The sequence below is a fragment of the Geospiza fortis genome, unplaced genomic scaffold (genome assembly GCF_000277835.1).
Source record: "Geospiza fortis unplaced genomic scaffold, GeoFor_1.0 scaffold11, whole genome shotgun sequence".
Lineage (NCBI taxonomy): Eukaryota > Metazoa > Chordata > Aves > Passeriformes > Thraupidae > Geospiza > Geospiza fortis.
In genome coordinates this window covers 6868742-6882922 of record NW_005054304.1, presented here as the reverse complement: position 1 = coordinate 6882922, position 14181 = coordinate 6868742, and the positions used below count along the sequence as shown (strand labels likewise).

Below are 14181 nucleotides of genomic sequence, written 5' to 3'. Positions count from 1 at the left end.
ACTCAGGCTCCGGCTCAGCGGGGCTGCAGCCCCTGGAGCCATCATTGCTGCGCTTCCTGGTGTGCCCGCTCTCCAAGCGGCCGCTGAGGTGAGGATGGGGCGGGGGAACTGCGCCCGAGCCCTGGGCAAAGCCAGGTTAGTCCCTGCTCCTCATGTTTTCGCTTGCATGTTTCTCCCCCCTCCCCGGCTTGGCTAAGCAGGTACGAAGAATCTACGAACGAGCTCATTAACGAGGAGCTGGGCATCGCGTACCCCATCATCGACGGCATCCCGAACATGGTTCCGGAGGCTGCCAGGAGGACGCACACGAAGGCGCCGGCCGAGGGCTCGGAGCAGCCGTGAGGAGCCGCCGGGCCCGGCGGTACCGGGGCCCGATGGCCGGAGCTGGGCTGCTGCCCTCGCTGCCCACGCTGACTGTGCTCGTTCCCCTGCTGTCCCTGGCAGGCCTGTTCTACTCGGCCAGCGTGGACGAAAACTTCCCCCAGGGCTGCACCAGCACAGCCAGCCTGTGTTTCTACAGCCTCCTCCTTCCCGTTACAGTACCGGTTTATGTGTTCTTTCACCTGTGGACCTGGATGGGGATTAAGCTTTTTCGGCACAACTAGTGCGGTGCCTTTGGTAACCCCTGGGCTTCTCTAAATCAACGTAGTTTTGTTTAATCTCATCGAGTATTGCAGTTCATTTGAGAGAGTTTCCTTCTGGCACTAGTGACTGGCATAATTTTCCTGGTAGGATCTGGAACTGTATGAAGCAGCAGCCCATTGTTAACTACTGTTAATGCAGATGAAGAGTAGGAGTAACAAGAACCACTAATTTCCTCTGTTTTATCCTTTCAAGAGTGCTGTGCATTTGTAGTGGCACTAATTAGAACCTTAGTTTTCATGAGGAAGTACCCTGACTGAATAAACTGAATTAAAATTAAAACATGCAATGATATGAATCTCTCTTTGAGAACTTTGAGGGTTTTTAACCAGATGTGCATCTGAAATATGTTTGTCTCACTGTCAGAAGAGCAAAAATTAAAATAAGGCTGGTGTTTAATAACAAAACTTGAGATGAGTCAAATGAAGACATTTCTTTCTTGGATGATACTGATGTCTGTATGTGCAGTACCTGCAGATCTTTTCTTTGTAGGGCCACTATGAGAGTATCACAGGCAAAGTTCTCAGTATTATATCAAAAACTTTCTAACGGGATACAGCTATGAAGGGAGCAGGTCAATGCTACAGTGAAGGTTTCTTTTTTGTGTTTTGCTTTTGGGTAGTTTGTATCTGCAGTACAAAACACATTCATGTCCTTTACCTGCTGAAAAATGCAGAAATGAAGCACCAAGTTGTAAATGCTGCACGAGGCTGTAAGTGCTGTGGGATACTAACAGTGCAGTTATATTTTTCAGGCTGCTGCTGGGTAAATAATATTGTGATGCACAGTGTGAAAGGCAGTGCTCACGAGGTGTGCCGAAAGGCTGACTTCAGCTAAGGGCAGATGTTTGTCAGAGCTTGTACAGTAGGTGGAGAATTGAAGTCTAGAGGACAGTTCAGAGCACACCCTGCCTGCCTCTGTAAATAAATGCCTCTCTCAGCTGGTGTAGTGAGGAACCAGGAAGGAAAGGTAGCTCTGGGAGCCATTGTGAATTTCTCTTAAGTAAATGGGAAAGAAAAGCTTTGACAGCTCTGGTTGGCAAGAGAGCTCACTTGGAAAGCACCAGGGCACCAAGGTCTGTTGTTCCTGTGGCACAGGCGTGGTGCCAGAGTCTGTGTTAGTGACAGGTGGGGCATGTGGTCCCTGAGCTGAGCTCTGCTCTGGGCAGTGTCCTGTTCCCAGTCAGGTGTCCCTGTCCCAGCTAATGGCTTCTGCAGGGCAGGGCCAGCATCGCCATTCCTGCGGGAAACGCAGCTGCCCCAACCTGCACATCTGTGTGGAAGCCACACATTAAAAGCACATGGAGACAGCAGCATTGTAATTATACTCATCTCTCTGGCCAGCACTATCCTTCCTTTCCCTTCAGACAGCATCTCCAGGAGAGAAATGTAATTGTGTGTCTGTGTTGCTTGCTGACCCCTCAGGCTGGTTCCCCAGACACTGGGGTTTTAATGTACTAGTAGAAAATCTCAAAAGTCAGTCTAGCAGCAACAGTACTGGACTTTGACAACTGAGCATTCTATTCCATTACCCCAAAGCAACCTCACAGTAAATAGCACTGCCACTTGCATTTAACTTATGCCAACAAAGCTGCCTGGAATAAGGATGTAAAATACTGCCTCCAGATTTACTCTACACCATCCATGGAACATGTTTTATAATAATTTGAGGAGCAGTTCTTTCTGCTCTATGCTCAGAAGATACTGAAACTCTTGTACCAATATACAGTAACACTGAAAATCAAGGAACACTGCAGCAAGATACTTAGGGCTAACAAGTAATACAATTTAGTATCTTACCTTTAACATCTTCCTGAAATCTTGGTTTGAGGCGGACTTTAAATTTTCCCATATGTCTTGGAGAAGGCATTGTCTTCTGACACAGAAATTCCATGGCTCAGGTATCCTTATAAAGGGTATCTGGATAAGGGGTATCCAAGGATTGAAGTAATAGTCTGTTAGCAGTGTGTTTATCTCTTCTGATAGGTAACAAAGTTGGTTGCACTTACAGTAAAGACTTTGGCAAGAGCCCTGCATTCTGTAATATGAAGGCGTATCTTGTTTTCCCTGTCAAAGATGCATGGGTACTTGCTCAGCATCTGTAGGACTATCTGAAAGGACAAGGAAGAAAGGAAAAGACATGCTGATTTTCCCTTGTGAAATCAGAGTTCAGGGACGTCTCTGCAGGCTGAACTGCCAGTCTGCACCCTGGCAAACTTCCGCGTCTCTGAAATAAGCCCTTGTGTGCATGAGCACTGCACTTACAGAGGTTCACATCATAAAAACAGCTCCTGCACACTCCTGTGAGTGAGAAGCAGAGAGAGGCATCTAACCTCTCTGTGCACACAGACACTTGTCTATAGTAGTGCCTCAAGAATAAAACAGAGAGAGTGATTTTAACAGCATCTTCCATAATTCAGCTAAACCAAAATGCCCTGGATACTCAGATTATGGTATATTGTTTTTAAAAACTGCTGGGTTTATTATATGTAATACTAAAAATAGATACTGGTTTAAAAATAATCTAATTTAAAGTGTTACACCTCCAGTGTGATAAGGCACCAACTTCAGGTAATGTCCTAATTGGCTTTTGATGATATGCTGTTGCTCAAACCTCCTACTCCACTCTGGTTAATTGGTACAAAATTGGTACATTAGCAAACAAAAGCTTATGGAGGAATTAGGCAGTTGCCCTACAAATTCCAGCCAAGTGGCATGAAAGCTTACTTTTTTTTGCCAAAGGAAACTCCTACTATGCACATTTCCATTTCATACTGCTTCCTCTGACACTGACTGCATTTGGTAGCTAATTTTCACTCTGTCAAGAAATGCCACAGATTATTTTTTAGTATCACGGCTTTGTTTTAGGATGTAAGTACATTGAAATGCTCAATAAGATTTCTAAATAAAAGTTTAAAGACACCTCAAAACATTTCTCTTAATTAAACATAATAAAATCCAGAGTAACACAAAGTATCGCAACCATCCCTTGTGCTTCTATTTCATAGTGATTACTAGTTCAAAGCAAACAGAGTTGCTTAAGATGCTGGAGGGCAGCTCCAACTCTCAGAACCAGGGATCATCTCAGGAAAAGCTCTATTGTAGTTGCTGGAACACTGGGATGGTAAAGGGCTTGCATAATTTAGAGCTTTGGAGGACTAGGAGAAATGAAGTGCCTTTGAGATGTGCTGGCTTAGTCTCTAGAGTTGACTTCCTTTATATATATATATCAATAAAAGATGAAAGAGTGCTTTGCACTGCTGGTAAGATTTATACTTACTACTATGTTGAAGAATGAACATATGTTGATAATCTCTCTCACTTCATGTACATGGAAGATGCTTTCATGTACTCCAAAACCAGTTCTGGAGTTCACCTGCATTGAAACATGCAATATATCAGCAGCAGAACTAGTGAGCTGTGTCTGTCTGGCAGGACAGGACTGACAGGGCTTTCTTCAGAAAGAGTTCTGAGACCTGCACAGAAGTTACAGGATAAAAGTGCTCAAGAAGCACAGTGCTCCAGAATGAGAAGTCTTAGAAAGCCGTGTATAAACTAGCAGGAAAGCAATTTTCATCTACTATTAAGATCCCTTAACAGGACTCCATCAAAAAAAGTGTATTTCCCTTGGAGTGTCTTTCATATTTCTGCAGTTCCCTCCTCATGTTCCTGCTTGTTGCCAGGAAAAGATGCTTGCTGGGGAACAGTGAACATTTAAAGCTCCAAATCATGTAATCACTTACAGAGGAGTGGACCTGCTGCATTTTTTAGTTTATTTATCTGCATAAATACAAATTTGAGAGTCTAAACTTTGAGGCCCAATTCTGCATTCTCAGCCAAAAGGATACTCAAGTCTGAACAAAATTTAACAAATCTCTCTGGTTTATACTGTGTGCTCGAGCTCTTAACTTTCATAAACTTTGAACACCTCCACAGGAATGTGGAGAGAAAGTAGGGTTTCCAGAAGAACACAGTTATTGCTTCCTTTGTTTCCCTTGTTCATGTACAGCTAAAGGTGTTCTAATGCTGTTGTCCCAGAGAATTTGTCAGGTTAACGGGCTCTCAAAGCATCACAGAGCATTTCTGCAGCAGCTGCAATGTGACAAGTAGATAGGTTGTCTTTTAAATGCTCTGAGCAGTTATTGGGATGAGGCATCTCACCAGCAGAAAGGGGAATGGGCATGTTACATAGAGGACACCACATCCATAGCTGTGTAGGCATCAATGGATGCCCTCCTGACACCACTGAAAGCATTCTTCCCCCTGCCAGGGCTACAACATGCTTTAGCTCTTCATTTCTACAGAGGGTCAGTTTGGCACAACTCAAGCAGGACTTCTTCAAAACTGTGCTGGTGTAGAGCCAAAGAGATTCCTGAAGCAGTGTCAAACCCACAGAAGTCAACAAGTGAGAAGTATTAAAATACTCTAGGCTACATTGAGACACCCTGTCTAATTGGGATCCAAGCACCTTCTCACCTGGTAAAGCATCTGCAGTATTTGCAGAGGCCCAGTTTCAACTGGGTCCAGGTTGGAGAGGCGGTTTGGCCCCGTGGCCTTGAACTCCTGGACAAATGAGAACAGAATTTCCTGGGAAGCCCTCTGATACAGAATGACCAGCTCCTTGAAAAAGGATGTTTCTAGATTTGACCATAGGCATTCTGTAAAGAAAACAGCTAGTGAGGTCACAGGTAACATACAGATCATTGCAATTTGTGGATGAAGCTGCTTTTTCTCTTTTTATCAAATGAATTGAACAAAAAAAGTTTAAGCTTGCACTACAAAAACCATTAAACCTCAGACAGAATTTTTAAAATTCTTGTGCCTTGCTGCATAGTTCCCATGTTTCTATATCTATCAAAAGCAATTATTTCAAGCTCTGAAACACATTACATCAGTGATAATAACACTTGTTCTGCAGCAGAAAATGACCAAGAATTTAAATCATTCAGTTCTACCATTATAAAGCCCTACCAAGAGTTTGCAGGTCCTCTGGCTGGAGCTTCATGATGGCTTCAGCCAGAACAATCAGAGAAAGGACAGAGCCTTCATCCTTCCCCCTCAGAAGAAAAGGCAAGATCAAGTAGACTCTGAAATTTTCTGGTGAGATGGGAGAGGAAGACAATGAGGAAGACAGTAAATTCCTAATCTCCATTTGCACCTTCAGAGGGGAAAAAAATTAAAAAGAGACAAGGGTTAAAATGCAATTGTGTTTTGCCAAAGTAATTAAGTTGGCATGAAATTCTTAAGTTTCATACACAAATCCAATGCTCCTCAGTATCTGTGTAGTGAGCATCCTTATATCAAATCCTTACCTCCTGGTAGACTGTTGGGTTTTTACTGATCTTCTCATAAAAACGTTTCACTTCTGACATGTCCACGCCTGAGACTTCTTTGGAAGTTTTAAAATGTTTGTCCCTATCACAATATAAAAAAAAAGGAAATAATTTTTCTACTGAATAATGAAGCATTGTAATACCAGAAAATACTTGGAAAGTTCAGCCCCAGCTCTCGTGGGTATAATTTCATGTGTTCTAAGAAGATAGACAACACAAGCCACTGTTTTGTGACTTGATTAACATCCTGTCCTTTCTGTCTTGTGTGGCTGTGAACTATTAATGGTAGACTCCTGTATTTCACCCTAAAACGACTTCCACTTCAGTGCCAGAAGGAGCTATTAAGCACCCTTCAAGAGCTGTAATACTGGCTGGGGGGATTATCATCATCTGCCAAATATCACTAATGGATAATCTTCTAAAATGTGAGTTTCTCCAGCACATTTCAGTAGGACCAGGGCTATAAAAATCTTAATATTAGCTTGAGCTTTGAAAAATAAAAACTTGCTTCTTGCAAATTCAGATAAAACAAATCTTTTCTACATATGTGACCTAAAACAACACTTTCTAGTCAGTTTACAAGCAGCCAATATAATCTGTTATGTCTAAGTCAGTGGTGCTACCTTTTGTCCAGGAAGCTTCCATTGATGCAAGCCTCAGATGAAAAGATCAGTCTGATATTCCTGATAGTAAAAAAACAAAAAAAGACAGTCCTTTCAACTTCAGGTTTTTAACTCTGAAAGAACAAAAAATGTGTACAAGGGTGTCTGCATCTGACCCCACAAAACTCTTCATAGCACCACTTCCCTGTCAGTGTTGCAGAAGACATTGTACTCAAGGTTACTGATCTTTGCCAGCCACCTCTGCTCTCCTGGGCCTTGCAAGGGAACCTGCTCAAGGTTCTGCCCCAGTGCTCCATTCTGGTGAGTGTTATCATGGGGATTCTTCTCGTCACAGGTCAGAACATTAGCTGCTTTTGTTTGTTATGCAAAATAAAAGGCACTGCAACATGGGAGGGAGGAGAATCCCCTCCATGGACAGGATCTTTATAGCACATGGAGGGAAAATCCATCAGGCTATCAATTTACTGCTGCACAGAAGCTGGGCTCCCAGAACCTGAAGGGACACCAGACTTACTAACTCCCAGCATTCCTGGTTCTGTTCTTATTGAAGCAGCTATTTTATCAAGCAATTTGCTGTCAGGCCCTTCTTACTGAGGTCTGGAAAGAACCCTCCCTTTCACCTTCTCAGCCACCACTTTTCACATGGTCCAAACCATTCCAAATGTGGTCAGGGAAACATTTAGTTCCAAGTTAGCCAAGCTTTTGAAATGCTCAAAATCAGCAGCTGGAGCCAGACTTTCCCAAAGAAAATAACCTCCCATATAAAACCTGTGAAAGACTGTAAGTGTAAGGCACACCACAGTGGTATGTACATATTGCTTTTGAAAATGGGTAATTAAAGAAGTGACCACTAATTTTTAAATGCTGGTGCAGCATTCCAGTTTGGATACTCAGATTAGGCTTTTTGCACAAGGCCTTGGTCTGCAGGCAGGGTCTTTCACTGATTTAACTTGTCAGCTCCTTATGAACTTTGTGCCAAGGTACAAGACTGCGCCATGGCTAAATTCTTGAACAGTTCCTATAGTAGCCTCCAAAGAATAATAGGTTTTAGAGAAAATCATGCAACAGGGAAAAAACCACAAACAAACCCAAACAGCAAGTTTCTGATTTACCTTTTTATACTCTTAAAACATTTAGAATTAGAAATCCATGCATCCACTTCTTTATCCTCCAGAGTGGCAATTCCATTCAAATATGAATTCTGTGTGAAATACATGAAAACATTGACAAAATATAAATTGTAGCAGATGGGATTCTTTTTTTTCAACCCAATCATAACAAGATTTCAGCCTAAGTACGAACAAATTAATGGTCATCTAGCATGATCCAGATACATTAACCACAGAACACACATAATTGCAGTACAAGTTAGTCTGTAGGTAAAGCACAGAAAAATCTGCAATAGACACATATAAAACTGAAGTGCTACAAGCATGTTGGAAAATCCAAATGTTTCCAGCCGTAATGTGGACAGTGGTAAAATCAGAAGCTATGATCAAATGTGCACATACCTTGTTCCCCTCCTTGCAACGGGCAAAACTTCGGTGTATTCCTGCAGGAATTTTAATCCCCTTTTTTGATGCACCCTTTTCTGTGAAAGAACAAAAAGATTGTTGTAGCAATATTTGAAGAAACAGTCACTGTCTTCAGAGAGTTAAGTGCACAAAAGTGGAACAATAAAAAACCGCATCAGATGGTAGTTATCTGTTGGAAGTTTGATTCTGTGAGGCCATTACCCATAATAATCAAGCACCAAATGGAATAACTCCTGGTAGAATTTGTTGGGATGGCCAAGCAAGGATGAGACATAATGTTTGCCTTTCAGTGTAAACATGAAATCAAGAAAGCAAAACATCTCCATGGAAGAAATAAATACAGATTGTATATATCTGCAGTGGTCATTACTCTGGCAGGATTTTCCAGTATCCACTGGTGAATTGATGGGAAGTGGTATCAACTGTTTGGGCTTCCTCTCATCTTCCAGTTGTCCTTCATCATCAGAGCCAAAGAAATAGAATTTGTCCAAGGAACGGACATAGACCAGGGTATATTGTCTGTTCAGGGAAAAAAAAAATCACAATAAGCGAAAACCACAGGGCAAAGCAGAATAAAATTTATAAATACATTCTGAGTGTACACCTGAAGCTTGTCTTCAAAAGTCCTGACAGTCCAGATAAAGAGTCCCTTTAACCACAGTGTTACAACTCTTCATTGCATAAACATTCAGCAATAAAGACACACATGGACTCAGATTTCCTATACTACCCTCTAATGTTTGTGATTTACCTGGGTTCCACATACAAAAATAGTTACACCATGCTTGCTTCACACCCTTCCGTTTTCAAACGTGCAGTTTCTGTGCTGCTGAGCCTGATACCAAGCCCAGGTGAGTTGTCAGGAGACTTTTTCTGGCCCAGTTCCAGAAGGGCAAAGCGAAACTGGGTAATTATCACTGCTCTTCAATTCTTATTAAGAACCAACCAGTTTATCAGTCTGGTTGGGAATCCAGTTACTGTGCTGATGCAGGCTTTTGACAGTCCTTTGCCCTTTGGAACCCAGTACAAACCCAGTATATTGTTTATTAAATGAGAAAAAGACCAAGGGCTTCTCTGGTGGCTTTTGCAGCTCTCTCCCACTGCTCACCAGGGACTGAGGGTGCTGCTCTCACTGGGGCTCTGGCAGGAGGGTGGCTTATACTTGAACAGTGGATGGATACTCTGAGAGTGCTGACCTATTGTGATACAAAGATTTGAACATTCTGGTGACCCCCTTCCCTACTGCTCTTCAGTGAATCCCCAAAGGCATTGACCTCAGAAGACAAGTCATTATCACATCCCACCTGCCACAGTCAATGCGTGAAACCCTTGCTCCCCACAGCTCAGCCACCACACGAGGCAGGAGTTCATTCTGGGTGGAGTTGTGACCCAGCTGGCCAGACCCTCCTGCTCCAAAGGTGCACACCAGCCCCTCCTTGAAATGAAGAAACAAACAGGATCACTGCATTATTAACAACAATCACATGGTCACAACCAAGAATGAGGGCCAGCAAAATACAACATCAAGTGGAACTTGATTCAAAACATCCCTGATTCAAACCTGAGGAGGGTTCACTTTGCATCAAGTCAGATCACACACTGGAAAATCCAAATCATTTAGCTCATGAGAAAATCAATTTAACTTTTGAGAATAATTCCCTGTTGCTTAAGAATTTTACTTGTATGAGGAAACCCTACGAATGAATTAGATGTCGTTCACATTTTCTGAAGTCCCCAATGTACTATAAAAAAAATAATTTCATAAACTACTGGGAATTGAACTGCACCTCTTTGCCTCAAGATTCCCATTCACCATATCCCTGCCAAAGGTTGCATGCAGGTGACAGGAATGTGAGAAAAGACCAGTTTTCCCAGTGGCTTAGATAACACCCCTTGGGGATCACCTTCAGGCTTAGGTGGAAGCAAGGCATTACCATCCCAATTTCTCCATGCTTTCTCTTTCCTTCATCTCTCTCTCTTTTAGCAGTGTATCTTTCCTCACAAGGTGAGATCTCAGATGCTGACTTTCCATTTCAGACTCACCTTGGAGAGAACTGCAGTATGATCTGCCCCACATGAGATAAATACAGTCTTCCAGTGCTCTAAAGCTTCAACATATGTTGGGCAGTCCCTGTCTGGAAAAAAGATAATACTGCTAAATTGAAAGAGTACTGGAGGGTCTCATGTACAGAAAAAAATAGAAGACAGGAGGATTAAGTGTTTTTCAGCCCTCTCTTACAGCAATTAATGTAATTACAGCTTGGGTTTGGGTCGTTTTCCCTCCAGTATAACATATTCTTTCTCATAATGTTCTGTGTTTTTCATACTACTTTATTTTCATTTATTTTGGTCTGAAAGAAAATGCAGTACTTCCATATCTGCTTGCCAAATGGTACTTGGCTTCAAAGTATCTGATTCTCACAGGTGTGGACACATTCAGATGAGATGTTCTGTCTGTCTGTCAACTCTTCTCTAGCATTCTAAGTTAGAAGATGAGGTGATTTAAATTCTTCTCTCACTTTGTGTTTACAGAGAATTAAAGAGGATTAAAAACCATAAAATTAATTTCTTTCATGCAAGACTTCCTGGAGAGGAGACTGGAGTGGAAATGTGTAAGACCTCAGAGGTTTTAAAAGCCCACACGATCTAGTTAGCCACACAAAATGATTGCAAGTTGTCTATAGAAAAACAACCACTAAATACCTGCAACCACATCATTCCTGCATGCCTTTCCTGGTCAGGAAATAAAGAACATCTCCAGATATACTTTCTTCAAAAGACTTTGCTGCCCACTGCTGCTCCACAGGAGCTTGACAATAGTGAGGAGCAATTTGGTGAGCTCAGTGACCAGGAAAACACCCTCCTGGTGCTCTCCTTCCTTACCTTTCGTGTCTCCAAGTCCCAGCTGTCCAAAGCTGTTCTTTCCCCAGGAGAACACAGCTCCAGAGAGTGACACACACATGCTGTGAGATCCTCCAACAGCAATTTGAGCAAGTGGGATGCCCTTTAGTCTTTCCACCAGCTGTGGTTTGGAAGTAAGTGTGGTTTGGCTCCCCACTCCAAGCTGTCCGTGGGTGTTCCGGCCCCAGGTGAAGAGCTCACCCCCTTCACACACAGAACAAAAGAAAACAGCTCAGCCTCACTGCTTCCCTTGAATTTTGGGAGTAGGAGCAACACTCAGTGTTGTTTTCAGGGACTTAGCTCCAAGGCAAGAGCATCATGTGTGGCCAAATTTGTTTTCTTCTGACCTCTTTGGGACAGTCCCATGTTGCCATGTGACTCAGCACAGCAAGAATAAAGGCCCCTAAAGTCATACCTACTAGAAGCTCCCTACCAGAAAGGTGTTGCAACTTAAGAATGAGCAGGTCTGGTGACTGCAAAGTGGGGCAGCCACATCTGCTCTCCACAACACACCTTCGTGGAGGGGCAGTGCTCAGGAACTGGAGAGAGACAGAGAGAGGTCCCTGGATGCTGGGAGGAAGGAGCAGCACTGACAGCCAGTGCACTTTGTGTCCCCAACTTCTCATTAGTCTATAGTGGTGTCACAAACTACTGCAAGTAGCACAAACACTGCCTTCTCAGAGCAAGCATGACTCCTGTTTGGAGGAAAAGTGTTCTTGAAGGAGGCTACCTCTGGATAATGCCATGGCATGCTGGTCCCCACATGCTATTTGAACAATAATTCGGTTTCCGAGTTCCTTCACCAGCCTGCAAAAATAAGGAAACAGAAATCAAAATAAATAGATGCTGTGCTATGAGACAAAGTAAAGGACAAAGATCGTCTGCTCACCAAGCCCTAGCAGGAAATATTTCCTTAGCAGGAAATATGTGTTAAAAAAACACGGGTCACCTGTAAACTGATTCACCCTTCTCTTATGCTGACCTGATGTAGCTGGGTTAACTGACTTCACTGTGGTTTGCTCCACGAGAAGCTGGAAAAGAACCATGCTCAGCCTGATGCTGTTATCTTGCCCTGGGCAAGAAATATCACACAGCAAGCTGCTGGGCCATTTGTAGATGATGGTTACCCTGACAGCTTCATCAGAATGTGGAAAGGTTCAGACATGCTTGTGTCTTTTACCTGCAGTTTGCCCAAGCCATGGGTGATTTGCAAGGCATCTGCATTGCTCTGGTATGTTCTACTGAACCTTACTAAGTTTGAGAGAAACCTGTCTCATGTGCATCCCAAGCAGTTCAGGTCTTGATATAATCCTCAAAATCTGCGCACTTCCGGCTGGGTTTAAAAGGAGATAATACTAGGAAGATATGTGTTCCAGTTCTCTCTCTGCATCAGGAACATGCCTCAAACTCTTGGATGTTACCTTAGGGAAAATCAAGCTGCATTTTCTGACCATTGCCATCCATACCTCGACCCTGTGAAAGCTTCTTACCTTGTATTGGGGCAGTTTCCTGAAGCTTTAGCCCAGTGTTCAGAAAGCTTCCCATTGGGGGAGAGAATGAGCTTATGTGTTGCATCATGGTTTGAGCAGCGCACCTCCTCATTCCTCTGTGACTGTGCACTCTCTGCAGGACACACACAGACAGACAGACAGATGGTCAGGCTATGGCAGCAGGCACCTTAACCACCTCGGCCCCCTTCCCAAGATCTCAGTGTGCTACTGCTTTCAGCAAGAGTTTCTGCTTCTTAGGAGGAAGTGAGACAAGTGTGTGTGTCTTATTTTCTCTGGCCCCTTAGCGTTTCAATGTCCTGTCTACCCTCTGGCTTGTTTCATGCTGGATGACTCCTCACTAAAGGACCTTTCTCCATCTCTTAGGCTGCTGTGCCACCAGCTCCCAAGACAGCCAGTGAAACATCAGCAGAAGCACAGTCTGTTGCTCTTGTACACCTCTGGAGAGTGTCTGACAGAGACAAAGCACTTCCTGAGGCATCTGGCCACCCCAGACTTGTCACAGCCTTGGGGACTGGATGCCTTTAAGTCAAGCACTTTACAAGGTGCTGGAGAAGCAGTGATAGAAAATTCACTCATTGCCCCTTTACAGCAGAAGTGTGAAAAATGCGTATTTTATGATTGGCTTTTCACAAATATTAAAATGAATATTATATGTGTTGTGTTAGAAAGTAATGCTGTATTAATTCTCTTAAATAGTGTGTTAAATACAGTTTTAGGTTATTAAAAAATGTTAAAATAGAAACTATGCTATGTAGGATACTTGTTTTAAAGAAAGGATTCGCAACGAGATAGCAGCCACAGGACACCTAAATCTTTCAGAGAAAAAGAATGTATTGCCCTCTTAGCAGAAGAAATGAACTTCTTCCCACCTCAAAGGCCCTGTTAGGATTCAGAGGAAGAAGTTGACAATGACCAGACAGAATCCTGTATTTGAATGGAATTTATGCATCATGTATGAAGTGTATGAATATGCAACAGGCTATTGTTTTTAAGGGTTAATCCTCTGTTAACGTGTGTCCTTTTTCGGGCTTGTGCTGCCCAGAAAGAGGTACCCGGACATCCGTAACTCTTTGTCTCTATTGTCTCATATTGTCCTAATCCAAATTGTCCAAATTATTATTACTCTAATTGTATTACTATTTTTATAACCATTTTATCACTATTAAACTTTTAAAATTTTAAAAACAAGTGATTGGTGTTTTTCACAAGAAGGAAGTACTCCTTGTGTACAGCTGAGGGGCTGCAGATGCTCTCCCGACCTAGCGGCACCAGGCACCGAGTTACTCGCATGTAGCTCTGCTCCAGCACAAGTGTCTGAGACCCAGGATGTCCAAGAGCGAGAGGCGGTCATCAGCAAAGGCTGCCCTAATTTACCTAACACCTCTGGAGACTTGCTGCCCACCCTTCTCACACATCAGACATGGAACTAGAGAGGAAAACCCCCCGTCTATACTCCCTCCTTCCAGTACCGCACACTGGGACACCTTTAAGCCCCTCATTCCCCGTTCCCGAGGAGCTGCCCTGCAGATTGTTGCACTTTCAGAGCTTCCACCTGCACGGACGCGTCCTCGCCCACTCGCGGACCCATCCCCGGGGGTCACCCAGCGCCCTCCCGACCGCGCCGCTCCCTCCGGTCC

The 14181-nt window shown here is 43.3% G+C and overlaps 2 protein-coding genes across 2 annotated transcripts in view; one reads left to right on the top strand and one right to left on the bottom strand.

Moving 5' to 3' along the window:
* Positions 1 to 13834, bottom strand: part of LOC102045117 (probable E3 ubiquitin-protein ligase HERC4) — a 20996-nt gene extending 7162 nt beyond the window's left edge. Inside the window, exons 1-16 of the mRNA XM_031066481.1 lie at positions 13804 to 13834; positions 12524 to 12656; positions 11764 to 11840; positions 11016 to 11237; positions 10176 to 10267; positions 9437 to 9567; positions 8503 to 8651; positions 8109 to 8188; positions 7710 to 7798; positions 6598 to 6657; positions 5954 to 6056; positions 5613 to 5799; positions 5118 to 5299; positions 3922 to 4017; positions 2651 to 2752; positions 2442 to 2561 (exon numbers count right to left, since the gene is read on the bottom strand). Coding sequence (XP_030922341.1) covers positions 2442 to 2561; positions 2651 to 2752; positions 3922 to 4017; positions 5118 to 5299; positions 5613 to 5799; positions 5954 to 6056; positions 6598 to 6657; positions 7710 to 7798; positions 8109 to 8188; positions 8503 to 8651; positions 9437 to 9567; positions 10176 to 10267; positions 11016 to 11237; positions 11764 to 11840; positions 12524 to 12656; positions 13804 to 13834 — 1854 coding nt within the window. The remainder of the gene's footprint in view (positions 1 to 2441; positions 2562 to 2650; positions 2753 to 3921; positions 4018 to 5117; positions 5300 to 5612; positions 5800 to 5953; positions 6057 to 6597; positions 6658 to 7709; positions 7799 to 8108; positions 8189 to 8502; positions 8652 to 9436; positions 9568 to 10175; positions 10268 to 11015; positions 11238 to 11763; positions 11841 to 12523; positions 12657 to 13803) is intronic.
* Positions 231 to 3614, top strand: PIGY (phosphatidylinositol glycan anchor biosynthesis class Y). Its single transcript, XM_005418123.2, has one exon. The coding sequence runs from the start codon at positions 375 to 377 to the stop codon at positions 603 to 605; it is 231 nt and encodes a 76-aa protein (XP_005418180.1). The 5' UTR covers positions 231 to 374; the 3' UTR covers positions 606 to 3614.
* Positions 13835 to 14181: the final 347 nt, after the last annotated feature.